This window comes from Colossoma macropomum, unplaced genomic scaffold, assembly GCF_904425465.1.
Source record: "Colossoma macropomum unplaced genomic scaffold, Colossoma_macropomum, whole genome shotgun sequence".
Lineage (NCBI taxonomy): Eukaryota > Metazoa > Chordata > Actinopteri > Characiformes > Serrasalmidae > Colossoma > Colossoma macropomum.
In genome coordinates, this window is record NW_023496051.1 from 1025719 (window position 1) to 1047435 (window position 21717).

General features: G+C 37.6%; 1 protein-coding gene across 1 annotated transcript; it reads right to left on the reverse strand.

The window, feature by feature from the left end:
- Nucleotides 1–292: 292 nt before the first annotated feature.
- Nucleotides 293–13287, reverse strand: adgrg7.1 (adhesion G protein-coupled receptor G7, tandem duplicate 1). The gene is made up of 7 exons (XM_036565063.1): nt 13129–13287; nt 12836–12948; nt 9194–9525; nt 4333–4414; nt 3522–3680; nt 2373–2532; nt 293–514 (listed from the first exon to the last, which is right to left on the reverse strand). Exons 1-7 carry the CDS (start codon nt 13285–13287, stop codon nt 293–295), a joined length of 1227 nt encoding a protein of 408 aa, XP_036420956.1.
- Nucleotides 13288–21717: the final 8430 nt, after the last annotated feature.

The following is a 21717-nucleotide window of genomic DNA, read 5'->3' on the forward strand; positions in this document are numbered from 1 at the left end:
ACTTTGTTTAAATGTTGAACTCATGTAGTTTGACTGGGAGTATTCAAACTTTTGCATATGACTTTATAGAAATAAATTATTGATTGACTGATTGATTGATTGATTGATGGTCCAGTGTTACTCCAGTACTGAACCATGCTACTGTAGAGAATCCCAAGTGTTTTTTTCTCCTTTCTTCTTCTTCTGTGAAACAGGGCATTCCTGGTTGACTTACATTAGTTCACTCACCTTTACTTTGCAAACCCTGAGAACTTCATGTCACATTCGTTTTTCCAATAGTTACATAAACGTTTTATGTTGGATTTTCCGTTTGGTCGTCCATGTGGTGCAGTACTTGCTGATCGAAGTCTGTAGACCTGTAGCTTTCCAAGGGATCTTCCTCCCTGATGGACCATAGGTGGTAGCTCATCCTGTGAACGGACACCTCAGGGGCTGGAACGGACTTCCTGAAGATGGAAAACTTCTCCTTGAAGATTTTTGTTCTTAAGGTGAATAAAACGAAGATCTGAACACCCTTTGGAAAGAAAACACAGATTTAATGGGTTAAATACTCAAATAGAACAAATAGAACAACCACTCTAAAACCACTCCATTTTGAATACGATGCCAACAACACATTCCAAAAAAGTTGGGACGGAGGCAACAAAAGGCTGGTAAAGTTGGGTAATGCTAATAAATACACCTGGTCGTTGATTGGCAACAGGTCAGTAACATGATTGGGTATAAAAAGAGCATCTCAGAGAGGCTGAGACTTTCAGAAGTAAAGATGAGGAGGGGTTCACCACTCTGTGAAAGACTGCACGATCAAATAGTGCAACAATTTAAGAATAACGTTTCTCAATGTAAAATAGCAAAGAACCTTTGCTTTTCATCATCTACGGTACATAATATCATTAAAACATTCAGAGAATCTGGAGAAATCTCTGCATGCAAGAGACAAGGCCAAAAACCACTATTTGCTGGCTGTGATCTTTGGGCCCTCAGGTGGCACTGCATTAAAAACAGACATGATTCTGTAGTGGAAATCACTGCATGGGCTCAGAAACAGCTCTGAAAAACACTGTCTGTGAAAACAGCTTGTCGCTGCATCCACAAATGCAAGTTAAAATACAAAAAAAGAAACCAAATATAAACAGATCGAGAAACGCTGCCACCTTCTCTGGGCCCGAGCTCATTTAAGATGGACTGAGGTGAAGTGGAAAACTGTCCTGTGGTTCGACGAATGAACATTTGAAATTATTTTTGGAAATCATGGACACTGTGTCCTCCAGGCAAAAGAACACTCAGCTTGTTATCAGCGCACAGTTCAAAAGCCAGTATTCATGATGGTATAGGGGTGCCTTAGTGCACATGTCATGGGTGACGTGCACATCTGTGAAGGCACCATTAATGCTGAACGATATATACATGTTTCGGCAACATATGCTGCCATTCAGACAACGTCTTTTTCAGGGAAGGCCTTGTTTATTTCAGCAAGACGATGCCAAACCACGTTCTGCATGTATTACAACAGCATTGCTCCATATTAAATGAGTCAGGGTGCTAAACTGGCCTGCCTGCAGTCCAGACCTGTGACCACTGATAACATTTGGCACATTATAAAATGAAAAATACGACAAAGGAAACCCGAACTGTTGAGCAGCTGAAATCCTATATCAAACAAGAACAGGAAAACATTTCACTTTCAAAACTACAGCAGTGTCTCCTCAGTTCCCAAACGCTTACAGAGTGTTGTTAAAAGAAGAGGTGATGAAACACAGTGGTAAACGGGCCCCCTCTCAGCTTTTTTGGAATGTGTTGTTGGCATTAAATTCAAAGCAGGCATATATTTTTCAAAAACCAATCAAATTTCTCAATTTGATATGTTGTCTTTATAGCATTTTCTTTTAAAAATATGGTTTATATGATTTGCATATCAGTGCATTCTATTTTTATTCACATTTTGCACAGCATCCCAACTTTTTTGGAAATGGAGCTGTAGTTAAATATAATATAAATTAAAAAGGACAAGGAAAAGAACTACAGTTGTATGCAAAAGTTTGGGCACTCTGTCAAATTCCATGTTTTGTTGAACTGAAAATAAGTTAACACATCTTGTACAAAGATCACAGTTTTGCACCCTTTAATGCATAATTACTGTTTATTTGCTAAATTTAATAAATAAAAAAAAAATTATATTCTATGTTTTGTTTTTTCAATGTTAAACTCAAAAGCAAATAAATAGAAATAGTGCATTAAAATTATATATAACTTACAAAAAATACAAAAAGTACAAAAGTATTTCCATGTCCAGAAATCCCCTTTAAATTCTATCATGACTAGAGTAGAGATTTTAATAATAAACTGCAACAGCAACAGACTCTTAATCACACCTGTGTGGTGTTGCACAGACAGAAGGCGTAGGTGAAAATGTTTTGCTGAATTGGGTCAACAGAGAGGAGCATGAAGTAGCCGATGATCCAGGAAATCCCCAGCACCACAGCCAAGGACACACTGCTCAGCAACTTCTTCCGAAAAGGGGTCACTTGCGAGCTGCAGAAAATAAAAGAACACGGTTCTGTATGTGGTACCAGGCTGATGAGTGGAATGAAACTAAGACCTAAGCCTGTGTTTAAGACCCCAGTAACTACTGTAATTAGTTATATTATCTAATAACTACTACTATGCATACCATATGGCCAATTACTGAGATCAGGTGTTTCAGCCACATAAAAATCACCCATATAGAGTTCCAAACAGCTTCTGGAAGCAACATCAGCACAAAAGGTTTGCACTGGTAGCTTCATAGTATGGGTTTCCATGGCTAAGCAGCTGCACACAAGCCTAAGATCACTATGCGCAATGCCAAGCATCAGCTGGAGTGGCGTAAAGCACACCGCCTCTGGACTCTGGAGCAGTGGAAATGTATTCTCTAGATCGATGAGTCATTCTTCACTAGCTGGCAGTCTGATGGACAAACAGTTTGGCGGATGCCAAGATAACGCTACCTACTGGAATACATAGTGCCAACAGTAAAGTTTGGTGGAGGAGGGATAATGAGCTGGGGCTGTTTTTCAGGATTTGGTCCCCTTAGTTCCAGTGAAGGGTGATGTTAATGCTACAACATACAAAGACATTTTAGACAATTATATGCTTCTAACTTTGTTACAACAGTTTGGGGAAGACCTTTTCCTGTTCCAGCAGGACTGTGACCCTGTGGACAAAGCGAGCTCCATAAAGGCATGGTTTAATGTGTTTGGCCTTCTCATCCAACATCATTGTCTGACCTCACAAATGTTTTTTTTTTAACTGAATGGGCACAAATTCCCACAGACACACTCCAAAATCTTCTGGCAAGCCCTCTCTGAGTAATGCAGGCTGTTACAGCTGCAAAGGTCAGCCAACTTCATATTAATGCTGAGGGTTTTAGAAGGGGATATCCAACAAGCTAATATAGGTGATATAGCTCATTTAGGCCAGATGTCCACATACATTTGTGTAATGTATTATGAGAAAGTACTGTGAATTACAGCAATACACACCTGTTGAGTGATTGGGTAGTCCTGCAGGTGGTGAGTGCGAAGTAAAAGAGTACAGCAATGTTGAAAAAGATCATTAGAGCAAGTGGGAGAAGAAAACCCCAGAACATGGGCTTCCATACATCAAACTCCTTGTTGGGAGTCAGCGCAGCCAGCCAACAACTGCAACACACAGACACATAAACAAAGTCAGATATCCCAATAATACTACATCAGATAGTTATAGTGATTTTTGATACGTCCACTCACCGGCCACTTTATTAGAAACGACTACCTTGTGCTTCCACTCACTGGCCACTTTATTAGAAATACCTACCTTGTGTTTCCACTCACTGGCCACTTTATTAGAAACACCCTCTTTATAGCTCTATTATAAGTGTACAGTTACAGACTGTAGCACAGTGTATCAGCCCCTGTCTACCCCATTTATCACTGGTCAGTTTCTGACCACAGGGCTGCTCTTGTCCAGATGTTATTTGGGTGGTGGTCCATTCTCAGCACAGCAGTGAGAGTAGTTTGTGTTGCTGGTACAAATGTATCAGACACAGCTGTGTTAATGCAGTTTGCATAATGCTAAACTGGTGGCTATATTCCAGTACCTGTTAATGGAAACTTATAACCACCGGTGGTTAATTTGGTTAGCCTCATAGCTCCAGTGCAAAGCTAAAGATGCAAACTTGGAACACCATGCCTTTGGCTGACTGACTACATTTGGGATAAAGGGGGAAAACTGTGTTAACTGTGTCATTTTCAATAGAACATTTCAGCTGCTAGATCCTAGCACAGCAGAGAAATTGAGAAAAATTTTACTTACAACTCCTCCTGTTGGTAGTTTAAGGGTTTATCTGGTCGGTATGTGGCTCCTAATGAGATGCCAACTATCACAGCAGGGAAACCTGAAGGTGAGGGAGAAAAACGGTATTAGACAAACACTTTAAGCTTAAGAGAGTCCAACTTTTTAATTTCACAATCTGTATAGACAATAAACCATCCCAAGTAAAATTTCAAATCGGACTGTAAATTAGCTTTGCTCTAAGGACACACTTTTTAGGCAATTAAATTTAACAAGAAACTGGCCAGAGGAGAGATGAGGTAGACTGGTAAACAAGAGCTAACAGAAAAATTCTACATCCTGATCACTCTTTGAACACAGTCCTAATGTTGCATCCTTAATGCTGCATTTACAGATTGGCACTACCTCACAGTGGTACGCCACCAATGGCGGCATGCAGCCATGAAAACACTGACATGGTGACCGGTGAAATGGAGCATTATCAGATGAGCGCTTTATCGATTATTTACTTCAGAATATGTAAATGTTTGGGCTTTGGGGACCTCTCTGGTGGAAATGTGTAATTGCACACAGTGTGTGCAAGAATATTTTGTAATGTGGGTTGTGCTTCGGACCCCTTCTCTGAGTGGATGAATCTGATAATTGCTAGTGCATTGACACAGAAATCAAAATTTGGTAAAGGAAGTGTCTTCCAAGAGTGAATTATTTTCTATTATTATCATATCTTCATCAGATTAATGTTGATTTTGCATTTGAGACATAAAAATTGAGCCCTGATGCTTCTGACTTTTAAAGTCAGTGTAAAGCTGAAATAAATGTGTTCTGAGCTTGTAAAAAATAAGCAGTATTGTCTGCTCTGAAACACTAGTCATGTCCGCTGAAGGTGCTGAAACCACACCCAGATGCGAGAAAGATGTAGCCTCTCTTCAGTTTTATATTTGCCATATTGTAACTGCTGCACCAAGTGGGATGGGAAAATCTGAGCAAGAAGCAGGCACAAAGGAAGCCAACTTCAGCTTCATATTAATGTTGGCATATCCATTAGCTCGCTAGGTTGGGCAGCGAAGCCTCTCTTGAATTGAAATGAAGCCGCTAGCAGAACCTGACTGTGTCTGAATAGCTGTGCTGATCTGGGATGTATGAAGAGAGCTAGAAATGGTACAGACCGTTGATTGGTCAAATACATCCGTCACAACCATCTACAACCAAACAAATTGGCTAGCTATCCAGAATCATGGATGACTGAAAAAGACAAGGAGTTCAAGAAGGAGGACAACATGTTTTATTGAATACAGCAAAGCCTTCAACTGTGTTGACCACATAAAATGATGGAAAATGAAAATACCAGGGCATCTGATCACTGTTATGAAGAACCTCTACACTCTTAAAAAAGATGGGGAAACACGTTACAATACTGTTTCGTAGTTAAGTAACTAATCAGGAACTAAGCAGGAATGAATGAGTAGTGCTGCATTAACACTTAAGTTACTACTCTTAACTACCAGGCAATTAAGAACTAATGATTAGGATAGTTCACTATTCACTAAACAATAACTATTGAGTCTCGCAGAGAATTACTTAGCTCCTATGGTTTCTTAGAATAACTACTCAATATTACCAATCCAATTATCAATTCAACAATAACTGCTCAATAGCTGAGCCTGATAAGGTTCCTGCTGAACTACTAACTGATGTAGTGTATTCCAACCCTTCTAACAGTAGTGAAATACACTACACAGTGTGCAGTCTCTACAATATAATGGATTATACCTTTTATTTCTATTCACAGAAACAGGTATCCTCAGAGAAGCCTGGGGGCATCATACCACATTGTACTGACTGGTGTCCCTCATGTGTTTGTTTTGAACAGAAACCTCAAACGGCTAATGCATATCTTCATAGTTGGCAGTGTGAACCAATTTGCACATCAGCCTACAAATGGGACAACTGCTAAAATACTACAGTATTCAGTAGACCAGTCAGCTTACCTCTCATCTTTAGAAAAGAAAACACCAATCTTTTCTGCAGGAGCACATGTGCCAGTGTTTCTTCTGAAGAGTAGTTCTTTAAAGTCCTCTTGAGGTCAGGGTCAGTTGAAGAGAGGGCTCAGAGAAATATCTGACTGTGTATGTGTCCTGCCTTCAAATTCACTTGGTTCTAAATATTACCAAGTGATTATGTAATTACTGTCTGTTAGATAATGAATGAGGTGTTGTCGTTCTTCATTAGGAGATAATGGTGATCAGGAACAATATAAAAGTGAAACACTGGCCCTCATTATTAATGAACTAGGAGTTAATGATGATCAGGAACAGTATTATACAGTGAAACACACAGTAACTCATTACTAATAAACTAGACGTTACTGATGATCAGGAACAGTATTATAAAGCACATGGTAATGCATTACCAATAAACTAGGAGTTAATGATGATCAGGAACAGTATTGTAAAGCACATGGTAACTCATTACTAATGAACTAGGAGTTAATGATGATCTAGAACAATATAAAGTGAAACACAGAGTAATGCATTACCAATGAACTCAGAGTTAATGATGATCAGAAACAGTATTATAAAGTGAAACACATTGTAACTCATTACTAATTAACTAGGAGTTAATGATGATCTAGAACAGTATTATAAAAGAAACACATGGTAACACATGAACTAGCAGTTAATGATGATCAGGTCCAGTATTATGAAGTGAAATACATCAGAAATAAAAACCCCTAAAGAAATGATGTACTGCAGTACGAAAAAATATTAGTAAAGAAATTTTGAAAAAAGTAAGAGTAAATAAGTTGTTTATTGAGTCCTTTTTATGTGTGAACAGTCATAATACACCCAACACACAATAATACACCCAAACGAAATTAAATCAAAATCTGTCATTACTACTGAAGGAGTCTGAGAGCTGAGACTCATCACAGTATGTTCTCCTAGTACATTAATTACAAATCTTTCTGTTTCATATCTGAGACCAAGTTTTACTGTCTTTTAGTTCAGCTCACACTACTACTACTACTTATATTATTATTACTACTACAATAACAATAATAATAATCATAATCATCATCATCGTCATCATCATCAGTAGCAGTAGTGGATTGTGGTGATGGAAGACTTGCTAAGATGCACTGACTAAGATGCACTTAAATGAGTGCATATTTGAAGTCCTTAGAGATGAAACAGAAAGATGTGTAATTAATGTACTAGCAGAACATACTGTGATCAGTCTCAGCTCTCAGAATTTCTCCTTCAGTAGTAATGACAGATTTTGATTTATTAATTTTTTGGCTTTATTATTTTCAATGATATAGCTAGTTAACTCAGGGATGTTTTCACATTTGGACTGTTCACAAATAAATAAAGGACTCAATACACTTAATACAACTTATTTACTCTTACTTTTTTCAAAATTTCTTTAATAATTGTTTGTACTATAGTACATTGTTTCTTTAGGGGTGTTTATTTCTAATGTATTTCACTTTATAATACTGGTCCTGATCATCATTAACTCCTAGTTCATTAGTAATGAGTTACTATGAGTTTTACTTTATACTATTCCTGATCATCATTAACTCCTAGTTCATCAATAATGAGTGACTATGTGTTTCACTTTATAATACTGTTCCAGATCATCATTAACTTTAAGTTCAGTAATGAGTTACCATGTGTTTCACTTTATAATACTGTTCCTGATCATCAGTAACTCCTAATTCATTAGTAATGAGTTATCATGTGTTTCACGTTATAATACTGTTCTCGATCATCATTAACTCTGAGTTCATTGGTAATGAGTTATCATGTGTTTCATTTTATACTGTTCTTGAACATCATTAACTCCTAGTTCATTAATAATGTTACCACTGTTTGATTTTGTATTGTTCCTCATCATCATTATCTTCTTTCGAAGAACAGCAACACCTCATTCATTATCTAACAGACAGTAATTACATAATCACTTGGTAATATTTAGAACCAAGTAAATTTGAAGGCAGGACACATACACAGTCAGATATTTCTCTGAGCCCTCCCTTCCACTGACCCTGCTCTCAAGAGGACTTTAAAGGAGAACTACTCTTCAAGAGAAACAACATTGGCACATGTGCTCCTGCAGAAAAGATTGGTGTTTTCTTTTCTAAAGATGAGAGATAAGCAGATTGGTCTACTGGTCACATATTACACTGCCACTGTGTTTACTCTTATGTCATATTACACTGCCACTTTGTTTATTTTGTTTATCATATCTAATACTGCACTGCCACTTTGTTTATTTTGTTTTTGTCCACTAATATTGCACATTGCACTGTCATTTTGTTTATGCATCCACACATTGCTCTTATTGTTTATTGTTTAGTGTACTTTCTTTTATTATTTATCTCTACTTTCTTTTTATATATCTGTAAATAGTGTATGGCAATACATTGCTACTGCTCAATTTATTTGCTTTTTACTGTGCTTTGTACTAGAAGAATCTATCTATCTATCTGTATCAAAATATTGGTTTGTTGCAGTCCTAATTGGCACTCGGGAGAACAAGGAGGAAGGCACTTCAAAAAATCTTTAAATCCAACGATTTGTCTCTACATAGAACAGAATTGTCCAGACTGTGGTCTTCTCTGTGGTTCTTTATGGACATGAAAGCTGAACAATAACCAAATGAGATAGGAAAAATATTGACGCTTGGACAGCAAAGAAAAATCGATCTTTGACCAAATCAAACCCCGCCTCTCACTTGAAGCCCAGAGAGAATCATCTGAACTTTCTCTAAATCAGAACTTGAAGGTCAGTCTGTTATTGCCACTGTTTTTTCTTTTGACTGCTACTGTAAATCCTACTTAAGAAGGCAGTATTTCTGACAGGCTATGGCCTCTTACCCCAGCCGGCTACAATGGAGAAAGTGTTGATGTTTCGTGGTGCACCCGAGATGGCGTTTTTGATCACGAAGAAGATCTGGGCAGCGTACAGGGTGCTCCAGGTGAACGTGGCCAGAAGAAAATACTGCAGCAGGGCAGCCATGGCTGTGCACGGTCCCCGGTCCATCTCATGGTGGACATCAGATGGTGGGATGGAGTTGATCGGTGACGGGGCAGATGCAGCCTTATGTTGGACCGGGTTGTTAATGCCGAAGATGAAGAGGAGGTAGAAGATGGTCATGCTCACGCAGATATTGACCATCAGAAAAGTGGGGCTCACTCCTCTGGACCTTCTGCAGACAGAAGGGTGATGTTAAAGGAATAGTCCAAATTTTGCCTCTTTAGTTTTGCACTGGAGCTACAAGGCCAACATTGCTAACAAACACTGGAAGTCAATAGTCACCCAAATCAGTTGTGTAAAGAGATCCACCAAACTTCTCTCAGCTTACTCGAACCACATTCAGCTCTTTGTTATGGTGGTGCAGATTCGCCAAGCTATAAACCTGAACAAAACATCACCATGTAGCTAAATGCTGGGTGCCGGATTCTGACATATGGATGCTACAGATAACGTTTTCAAATTCTGTTGTTTCTACCCACAAATAAACGTTAATATTGAATTTAATTGAAGATATGACCTAGTATCCATAGGCCTGCATGAAATGCAAGCACAGAATTCAGCACAACATCTGTTGTCGAACGTTGCTGTTTGTAGTGATCACAGTGAAGTTTTGCTCTTTTTTATATTTTACAGTAAGTCGTACTGTGCTCTAAACCAATTGACAAGTCTGCATGACCTTGATGAAGAAGTGGACACAGCTTGAGTGGGTCGAGAGAAGTTTTGGAGGTGTATTTACAGAAAATATTTGAGTGACTATTGACTGCTTTTTTAGCAATGTTAGCTTCACAGCTCCAGCACTGAACTAAAGAAGCAAGTTCTGAACTCCAAATATGTCTTAGCTGATAGACTACATCTGGGATAAGTGAAAAACTGTGTTTTTTGCCAAACTTTTTCATTTAAATGAGTGATAAACCAAGGCGGGTTTACGTATTCCGCTACTGTCAGAACAAACATCTCCAAAATGATACATTTAAAGAAAAAACGTACTTATAATGTAAGTCAATAGAACCACTTTTTTCCAAGTCATTTTGGGCCATTTCTTTTGGACCATTCATCATGAAATTTACACACAATGTAAAGAACCACAGGTAATTTTGAATTATGTCATAAACTGAAAAACAACAAAAATGGATATACGAGGTTTTGTTCATTAGTAAATGTTTGTGTAGGAAAAAAAAGTGCTCCAGTGAATTTCAACATGGCAACTTTGTATTCCACATGTGCACAGTAATTTTGATGCCTTTACAAAACACATTAAAATTAGAATTGGGACGGGGGCTACAAAAGGCTGGTAAAGTTGTTTAATGCTAAAAAAAATATCTGGTGGTTAATTGGCAACAGGTCAGGTCAGGGTATAAAAAGAGCATCCCAGACAAGCTTTAAGAAGTAAATATGGAGAGACATTCACCACTCTGTGAAAGACTGCACAGACAGATGCAGCAATTCAAGGATAACGTTTCTCAACATAAAATAGCAAAGAACTTTTGCTTTTCATCATCTACAGTACATAATGTCTTTCAAAGATTCACAGAATCTGGTGAAAACTCTGTATGCAGACATGATTCTGTAGTGGAAATCACTGCATGGGCTCAGAAACACTTCTGAAAACCACTGTCTGTGAAAACAATCCATCACTGCATCCACAAATGCAAGTTAAAACTCTAAAATGCAAAGAAGAAACAGTATCCACAAATGCCACCGCCTTCTCTGGGCCCGAGCTAATTTAAAATGGACTGAGTGGAAAAAGTGTCCTGTCTTCTTGGAAATCATGGACACTTTGTCCTCTGGGCTGAAGACCACTCAGCTTGTTATCAGTGCACAGTTCAAAAGCCAGTATTTATGATGGTATAGGCTTGCATTAGTGCACATGGCATGGATGCCGTGCACATCTGTGAAGGCACCATTAATGCTGAAAGATATATACATGTTTTGGTGACATATGCTGCCATCCAGATGACATCTTTTTCAGGAAAAGCCTTTCTTATTTCAGGAAGACAATGTCAAACCACATTCTGCATGTATTACAACAGCACTGTTCCATATTAAAAGAGTTCGGGTGCTGAACTGGCCTGCCAGCAGTTCAGACCTGTCACCACTGATAACATTTGGCACATTATGAAATGAAAAATATGGCAAAGGAGACCCCGAACTGATAAGCAGCTGAAATCCTATGTCAAACAAGAATGGGAAAACATTTCACTTTCAAAACCACATCAATTGGTCTCCTCAGTTCTGCTCAGTTCAGGAGACCAAATGCTTACAGGGTATTGTTAAAAGAAGAGGTGATGCAGCACAGTGGTAAACAGGCCCCCATCCCAACTTTTTTGGAACATGTTGTTGGCATCAAATTCAAAATGGGCATATATTTTTCAAAAAAACAATAAAATTTCTCAGTTTCAACTTCTGATATGGTGAAAATATGGTTTACATGATTTGCTTATCATTGTATTCTATGTTTATTTACATTCTGCACAGCGTCCCAACTTTTTTGGAAATGGGGTTGTAATTGTTAAGCCGTTATTTTCAAATAATGCAAAAAAAACACAAAAAAAGAAAAACAACACAAAAGGTCAGTGTTATGTTTTATCATAGAAAGGTATAACATTATAAAACTATAATAATTAAGATTACTGCAGTATGACATTGAGAATCAAGAGGCAGTCATGAAAAATTGACTTCTACTTAAGTTTCTACAAAGTAATCTTGGAGACATTTTGGCACCACCTGGTGTTCAGAAGCTGCCATGCTACAACAACAATACACGGTGCACTGTTGTATAAGTTTTGCTCTGTACTGGAGAATGCTGGATTTTGAAATGAAACAATGACCAGAAAGTTAACAGGCTGAATATCAGCAGTTGCATATTGGATAGGGATGCATGATGACATAGGAATCATATTAGTATCTGCAAATAATTACATAAAAAATTGATCTGCATTGGACAGATTTGGCTGATATTTCAAACCAATATTTTATGACGTATATGTTGAACTCCAGAACAGCAGAACGTTCATGTGATGGTGGGTTATTTGGCAATTTTATTCATTTTACTTAATTAAGCCTATTATTTTATTACATCATATTAATTTTAATCATTTTATTAAGCTTTTACTGTTGCTACACAATTTAACCAGCACTGTTATAACGAATATCAAATTTTATTCGGGCTGGTTCGGGCCGGTTCTGACAGATTTTGTTGGACACGGCTGATTTTCAACTCAAAATTTGATGACGTATGGGCAGATAGGCTGTATTTGTGTTCAGATGGAAATTTTAGGCCTTGTTTAAGCTCTATAGTTGGCTATAAGCTTCCACTGCTTATTAGCTACATTAGCCTCATAACTCTTTGTGCAAAAATTTGGCAGCAAACTTTGATGAACTAAATATGTCACATTAATCAGTTATTGTTTAATTTAAACAGTGCCAAAATAAAAAAAAAATCATGACTGCTTACTACAAACTGAACTGTATTAGCTTCTTACCTTGTCAGGATCTGGAACAGTACTGTGATGACCAAGCCCGCAACAGACAGAGCACAGCCGATTATACTGATCACGCCTAAAGCTTCAGAATATTTGTAGTTTTGGCTAAAACTCTGCAACGAAACACAATATTGACCTGATTAACTTCTGTACATAATATTCTTTATTTCATAGCAGAATGGAATGGACATGGATGTTATAATATCCCACTTGTTTGGTCACTTTTTGTGAAAATGACCCTCAAAAATAATGCCTTCTGCACCCCTCCAGATGTGCTAACAGCCCAGCCTCACCATTAGCATAGCGAAGTTAGTGGTGTGGTTACAGCTGCAGGTCAGGACAGCGAAGGAGTCTGAGCTACTGAAGGACTTTGTGACTTTGTTGCAGCCTTCTGTACTCCAATCTGTCCGGTTGTAGTCCCAAAACACGCACGCAATATCCTGGATGCTCATTGAGGACGGATTCTGAAAACCAGATTAGCATTTCCATGTTAGCATAAGCTGTGTTTAAGACAGACATTCCACTTAGACATCAATGAAATTCCCCTTAGACATCAATGAAGCCTACCTATAGGGAAAAAGCAGTCCCCTCGGAAGGCATACAATATTAGCATCTCCATGTTAGCATAAGCTATGTTTAAGACAGACATTCCCCTTAGATCACTATTCTCAACACTTATGTGAATGCAGTGGGCATCTCATACACTAGAAGACAATGGAAACGAGTTCATGGGGTCTGCCAGAACACTCCACATGCATATGCAAGTGAATTTATGAGGTAGTTGTTAAGGAAATTATCCAATGGCTGAAAAACTCAGAAATACTAGTGATAAACTCAAGTTTACTGAATTGTGATGTTGTGACCAGTCAGTATGTTCTCCAACATTACATGAATACAGTAGGCCAAGCTGGCAAACAATGTACAAATGATCCACACATCAATGAAACCTACCTATAGGGAATAAGAAGGCATGCAACAACCAAATCTGATGTGGCCACTTTACTAGGTACATCTACCTTGATCTATACTTATGGTCCACTTCCCATATGGGGCACTTTGTAGTTCAGTTACAGATTTGCAGTCCATCTGTTCCTCTGCATCATTTGTTATCCCCCCCTTTACCACGTCACTACCATGAGAATGATCCACCTCCCAAATAACACCTGCTCTGTGGTGGAGCACTGATGAACCTGGGAAAACAAATGATGTAGAGAAACAGATGGACTGCTATCTGTAATTGTAGAACTATAAAGTGCACCTATAGGGTAAGTGGAGCTGCTATAATGGACAATGGGCCTCATTCACCAATATTTTCCTAAATTATTCTTGAGAAATGTCCTAAGAAAAAGTCTACATCAGATTGATGATGTGTTCTTAAATCGCAGAGTTGTTTCCACCTTTGGACTCTTGAACACAATCAAGTAAAATCATAGATTCTGTTCTTACTTAAGTCCCAAATAAGAAAACATTGGTGAATCTTTGTCAGAATCTTTGTAAAAACTGCATAAGTGGGTTTCAAGAAGAAATTTCTTCTTAAGAATGGTTGATGAATGAGACCCATAGCCCAGAGTTTTCTTCTCACAGTGGAAGGATGGACAGAATCTCCTGTGGATGTTTTCAGAGCTGAAGCAGCTTGATTTTCTCCTCTTACTCCAAGACGAAAGCACGGACAGTTTTGGTGGTCTTTGGTGGAAGTGAAATAAAAAAGTGGTCTCTGGCTTTTGCACAGTACTCTAGTACATTATAAAGTGGTCAGTGAGTGTCTTTTTCAGATCACACTGTGTGTTAGCAACAGCTGATGGCCAAACATTTATAATTTTGTGATGTGACAACTTCGTAAGTTGTCAAGGACCACCCAAACACAACAGCGATTAATGGAGACACCCCTTACCTGATTACGCAAGTTGAACCGAACAGAGTCGAGGATATTGTTTTTTCCCAGATTTCCTGAGATCACTCTTCTCTTTGTGTCCAGAGAAACTTCAAACAATTTAGACCTGAAGAACTGATCATTATTGTAGAGCACGAATCCAACGTTAATGTCAGCACCAGCATTAACACCAGCATCAGCTTTATTTTGAGGTACGTCGATTAAGAGAGAGAAAAACATGGTGATGCAGCACTAGAAGTAACAGAATCAGTCATTAGCACTGCAAGTAAAAAGATTCTAATTCTGATGGTTAAAAAAAGCCTATAAAACTTTTAAATCAAAAACTAATCTTGTTGCCTTTAACAAGCCCAACTAGCCCTACTATAAATTTTGTCTAGTACAAAAGAGCATGTTTCTCCATAGATGTCCATTGAAATTATATTTTTAGAGAAAATATTATATATATTAAATTTCCATCTCTATGGCTGTTTGTTATATTATGCTATTGTTTCTCAGTAACTCTTGTTCTGGGGGCTCTTAAAATGTTTTCTCAGAGTAGGAAGCAGTAGGCTTTCTTTCTCTTTTGAAGCTTTTATTTTCTGGCAGGAATCAGACTCTGAACCTGTGTGAAATACTATGTCAAAGCCTACCAAGTTTGTAAGTCTGCGCCATCACTTTGTGTAAATTTTGCACAATATGCATGCTCACATTGTTCTCTAATGAACGAACATGCTCATATGCGCATTTTGGTTTTGCATTCTCATGTGAAAGGAGAGATTTTTGAAAATGCTGTTGGTGTGGATTAAGAGCTGAGAAGAAAAATGCCTTTTTTAAAATATCCAGATATGTGTGGACAAGGCCTTAGTGGGGCAATACTCCACCAACTAATCATAATGGCCTAATAAAACCACTGTCTTGTACATGCCTTTGTTATGACGAGCAATAAAAACCCTCAAAATAAAAATGCACTTTGTGTGCACTGCTACTATTTGCCACCCGCCAAGTATAAAATTAAATGATTAATATAGGAGGGTCTGCATGCAATACTTCATATTGGCTGTGTTTGGATGATGCTCTAAATGCATGTCTGCTTTGGATAGATCTACTGTAGATCTACCTAACCCTCTGGCTCCACTGTGGTTTTCGAATGCCAACTTACAAGTTAGTTTTGGGACCAGGTCTGCTATACTACCTCCAGGAGATGGCACCGACCTGATATCCAGTATCCAGAAGATGCCGGATTGGAGAATTAATCTGATCCGAGTGCATAACAAATCCAGCCTGGAGTTGCACTTAACTGCTATGTTTTCTATTCTTATTTACCTGTTTAAATCAATTTTTTATACAGTTCTACTTGGGGGAACACAATGTTTAGAAGAATACCATAATCACTGCATCCTACATCTGGAGAACATTTTAACTCTCTATATTTACAGTCTGTTGATGAAAGAGTACAGTGAATGACAAAAAGTGTTTGACAGTATTACATAGAACAGAGGTTCTCAACCTTTTCTATCCCAGGGCCCACCTGTTTATAAGTACAAAGAACAACTGCTGAAACTGAAAATCTGAGAAATAGGGCCTGAACAAGATCGAGTTCAGAGTCCCAGAGTTCAGGCCCACGGCGCACTGGTGGTCCACGGACCACAGGTTGAGAAACCCTGACACAGAACACTTATCGTACCTTTAAAATTGATGGACATCTGTACATCAATGGGAAACTGGTCCTGAGGAACAGCGTCACTGTAGCTAACATTGATTCTGTCAGGTAAAAAGGTGTCCGACAAACCTACAGGACATCATGCAGGACAGTGACATAACAAAAGAGTCAGGTTGGATGGAAGGCATGATTGCTGACTGCATTCTAAGAGGGTCAATATGTGTGGATTACAAAGCTAAGAATTAAATTTAGATTTGACATTCCACTGATCACTTTACTAGGATACTATGGCAAAAACAAGTTCAAAGAGCTTTAAGAGGTTATTAAAACCAGCTGAACTCACCATCACACCACATTTATCACTGTAAAAAACTTATCTAAAGCAGTTTTTCAAAAGCTCATCTGCTGCATTCTACATAATAAGTTTTTTCTTTAAAAGCTACAAAAACAGAATAAACCTCTGAGACCTGAAGTTCTGTATATATATATAAAACCCAATTTCCAAAAAAGTTGGGATGCAGTGTAAATGTAAATACAAACAGGATGCAGTGATATGCAAATCATGTAAACCATATTTAAAAAAGAAATGTTTATTGAAAAATAAATGCCCATTTTGAATTTGATGCTAACAACACATTTTGGGACAGGGACATGTTTACCACTGTGTTTCATCACCTTTTCTTTTAACAACACTCTGTAAGTGTTTGGGAACTGAGGAGACACTGCTGTAGTTTTGAAAGTGAAATGTTTTCCTGTTCTTGTGTGATATAGGATTTCAGCTGCTCGACAGTTCGGGGTCTCCTTTGTCGTATCTTTCATTTCATAATGCGCCAAATGTTATCAGTGGTGACAGGTCTGGACTGCAGGCAGGCCAGTTCAGCACCCAAACTCTTTTAATATGGAACAGTGCTGTTGTAATACATGCAGAATGTGGTTTGACACTGTCTTCCTGAAATAAGCAAGGCCTTCCCTGAAAAAGATGTTGTCTGGATGGCAGCATATGTTGCCAAATAGACAAATATATTTATATATAAAATAAAAAAACAAAACAGCATTTTTGCCCAGTCTATTTTAAACACTGACATTTAAAGCTTGTAAAGGACATTTGTTTTTATTTGAAACTTGCAGCAGACATCATTAAGCCTTTTTTCCTCTTGGTTAGGACTTCAGGAGCTTGAGTGAAGGCCTCATACGTTAGATTAACTACCAGCATCATTAGGGAGTAACAGTAGAATCCACCAATCATGTTTTACATTTTACAACGGGTGGATCCAACTTTGTTAGACAAAAACATCACTCAACATACATCACTGACTGGGAATATGAGTGGTAGTCTGTTGCTGCGCATGGACACTCCCACCTCGACTTTCAAATCTGCAAATCAAGCACTCTGAATAAAGGTGGATTAAAACTGTCTAATCTAAACGTGCAAACAAAACAACTGAACAAGCATTGCGCCAAGTGCATGGAAAAGGTATGCTACACATATTTTCTATGAATTTTGACTGGAAACTAAACAACACTCAACAATAATCTTAGGCCTGCATTTTGGCACTGTTTCTCTAGTTCCAACTGAAAAAAACTAATCTCTCTAACTCGCACTGCTGAGGAGTAGTGACTCTTTCAATATAGCATGGTATTTCTTTTGAAAAGGCCACTTCAAAAGGGTTATTATGCTGCCAGCAAAACCAGCATATATTGTGTTTTGGATGCTGGTATGCTGGTCAACCAGCATGACCGTGCTGGTTGACTAGCTAAACCAGCACTAGATCAGCACTCGACTGGTTTAACATTTTTGATGGAAGTCTTAGCTCTAATAGTCATGCATTCACAAAACGAGAGATACTGGCAGAAAGTGTTCTCCAGCTACACTGACCTCTGAAAGCAGTTAAATGGACTCCAGTTATTCCAATAGGATTGATCTTCAATGACTGAATTGCCAGGTTTGGCTGCACCACCTGTGATCCTGTGTTTTCTGACCTCAGTGAGAAATTCTGCAGGGTTTCAGTGAGGCTGTACATATATATAAAAAACATGCAAACCGTATAGTTTTGTGCAGAAGTTTGATTTTCTAAATGAAAAAAAGTTAACACATCCTTTATAGAGAACACACTTCTGCACATGTTAATGCACAATTACTGTTTGTTTTCTGAATTCAACATACATTTAATATTTTATTATTTTCCTATATGTTAAACTCACAAAAAAACAGAACATGCACACTAAAATTGGCAAATTTTCTATACAACTATATACGTATGGAACTAAATACGAGGCTCTGCTGTATCTCACCCATCTCAGTTAAAATGAGTAATGGTACCTTCTGGTGGAAGCAACAGTTTCATCAGAGAACTTGGTCACGCTGGCATTAAGAAGCTGGCTGATTGTGGTGACTGTAGCCAATTTTATGTCCTGAGAAAAAAGATAAAAGCATGGTCATTCAGATTCAGATTGCTTACACTTCCACTGTCAAAACACACTAACACACCAACACACCACCACCACGTCAGTGTCACTGCAGTGCTGAGAATTATTCAGCACCCAATTAAATGCAAAACTCTTTTTTCCATCTTTTTCCAAATATCTGTGCAAATATCCTGCCAAAATAACAAATGAAATGAAATACCTACATTAGCAATTAAATTTTTCACATAAGCACGAGCCACACAAGTCACGAGACAAAAATAAAACAAAATTTAAAACAGCTATTTGTCATTTCATTGTAGTCATTATTCTGGTATTTCATGCTAATAGACAAAAGAAAATCCAAGTTTTACTTTGGTTTTGCCTTTTCTTCATGAAATGTATAATACGCGTCAAAATTAAAATCAAAATGCAATGTTTACTTTCTTATTTCTTTTTCATAGCAATAGGCTGCATATGTGACAAAATAAAGGGGCAAAATGGATAAATCAACAGCAAAGTAACAGTTTGCGATTCAGTTTTCAGTTCGACATGTTTTAAGTGTCAGAATAAAAAGACAAATGCTAACAAACATCGGCGCCACCTGCTGTTGATTTACTTTTCATTTCCTACTTTGCTTTTTTGTTTAACCAACAAGTAAATATATGTTAATTAACACTAGGTGGGGCTACGGGGTACATTTTAGGACATCCTCAGACCTCAGAGTCAGAACAACATCATTCCTCAAGCTAAATGACTTCGAGTCTCGAGATCTGGTGTAACTGAACATTAAATCAAACGTCATCAGACCCAACAGCCTCAGAAAAAAGGCAACAGATCAAACAACGCCACACAAAATTGCCTCAATCATTAGAAGTAGCGGACGCCTATGAAGTTGACCACGGCTGACAACGCAGCTGTTCTGACTCTGAGATCTGAGGTCTGAGGATGTCCTAAAATGTACCCCGTAGTCCCACCTAGTGTTAATTAACACATATTTGCATGTTGGTTAACTTGAAAACAAAAATGCAAAGTGGGAAATGAAAAGTAACTCACCAGCAGGTGGCGCCAATGTTCATTTGCATTTGCCTTTTTATTCTGACACTTAAAACACGTCCACGCTGAAAACTGAATTACAAACTGTCACTTTGCTGTTGATTTATCCATTTTACATTTTCATTTTCATTTTGTCAGGTATGCAGCCGATTGCTATGAAAAAATAAGAACATAAACATTGCATTTTCATTTTAGTTTTGACACATATTATGCATTTCATGAAGAAAAGGCAAAGCCAAAGTGAAGCTTGGATTTTCTTTTCTCTATTAGCTTTTCCATTTTATATGGCCTTGAAATACCAGAATAACGACTGAAATGAAATGACAAATAGCCATTTAAAATGCATTTTTATGTTTGTCACACAGGACTCATGCTTATGTGAAAATTTTAATTACAAAAGTAGGTATATCATTTCATTTTCAATTTTGGCAGGATATTTGTACAGATATTTGGGAAAAGAAATGGCAATTACATTGCATTTACATTTTATTGTTTTCATTCTAATTTCTTTTATGGCTGGATTTTCCTCCCATAGTTTTGTAGTTTGCTCTCAAGTTGTATTTAACTTGTGTAAAGTTCTGGAAGTACCATACCTGAGTGATCGTCTCTGATGACAGCAGAGTTCTGGCTATCTGGGCAGCGATGCTGATGTTTTGAATGGTTAGTCGCTCAGGAATGGATGTGAGGATTTGGGTGCTGAATGCTAATTTCTGCTTGTTCACACTGGAAATTGAAAGCTAAAAAAGGAAAAGAGGTAATGAAAGATGTAGCAGTTCAAAATATCGCTTACATCTCAGCTACTTGGGAGTTACAACTTTTTTGTTTGGGAGTTAAAAGTTTTTTATATGCTTTGGGGGAGGAATGCACAACACAACCATCATTATTTTTCTTCTTGCAATTGCATTTTTCCAACTGCTGAGCTTACAGACCAGAGCTTTTTAAACTATAACTTTATTGGTACATTTCAGTTCAGAGACACTGTAAAAAAAACTTTTAGAACATTGTTTGCATCTTAAAAAGCAAAGAATAAGCTAAATAAATCTAATTTTAGGGTGATAAGATTTCACTGGAGCAGTCTAAACTAACAGCTTGTATTTGACAGAAATGACTGGTGAACTATAAAGGAAAATGTCTATGCAAAACAGCTGTAATTTACTAACATCTCCTTTAATGCTCTCAAGGGTCAAGTTGCACTGCAGCTCCTCAATCAAGCCAAATGAGCCATTCAAGCAAAGAGCGGTGGCCACCGGCATACCAGCTGTGATATCCAAAAACAGAGAGAAAACAAGCCAGATGTTTCAAAATGTGAACATTTTTAGTATAAGGGCAAATTTTATTTTTGTATTGTGAAAATTTATCATAAAATCATTAGAATTACATATATTAAAATCAGCTGTAGTACTTTACCATTGTTTGTTTCATTGGCACATAGTGTTGTAGAATAACTAAACTGCCCAAAGATGGTTTGTGGAAAAGTGAAGCTCTTAAGAGTTTCCTGATGACAGAAGTTTGCTGTAAGAAAAAACAGAAGTATTTGACTGAAGCATACATCAGTAGACATTCTAAATCTTCAATACTGACACTATTTTATTTAATTCATTAAAAAAGTACTCATTTTTGTTTTATCATTTTTCCCTTTTCTGTTCTACCCTATTTAATATGTTTCCACAGTTTAGTGATAGTATAACTGATTCCAAAAAATGTGCAACAGTATGTGAAATGATTATAAAAACAGAAAGCAGTGATTAGTGAATTCTGTTTAATTGAATTTGATGCCCGCAAAAAAAAGTTTACTGCTGTGTTACCTCACCTTTTCCTTTAACAACACTCAATAATCATTTGGAGACTTTTTTGAAAGTCTAATTTTTTGCCATTTTTCATTTACGCAAGTCT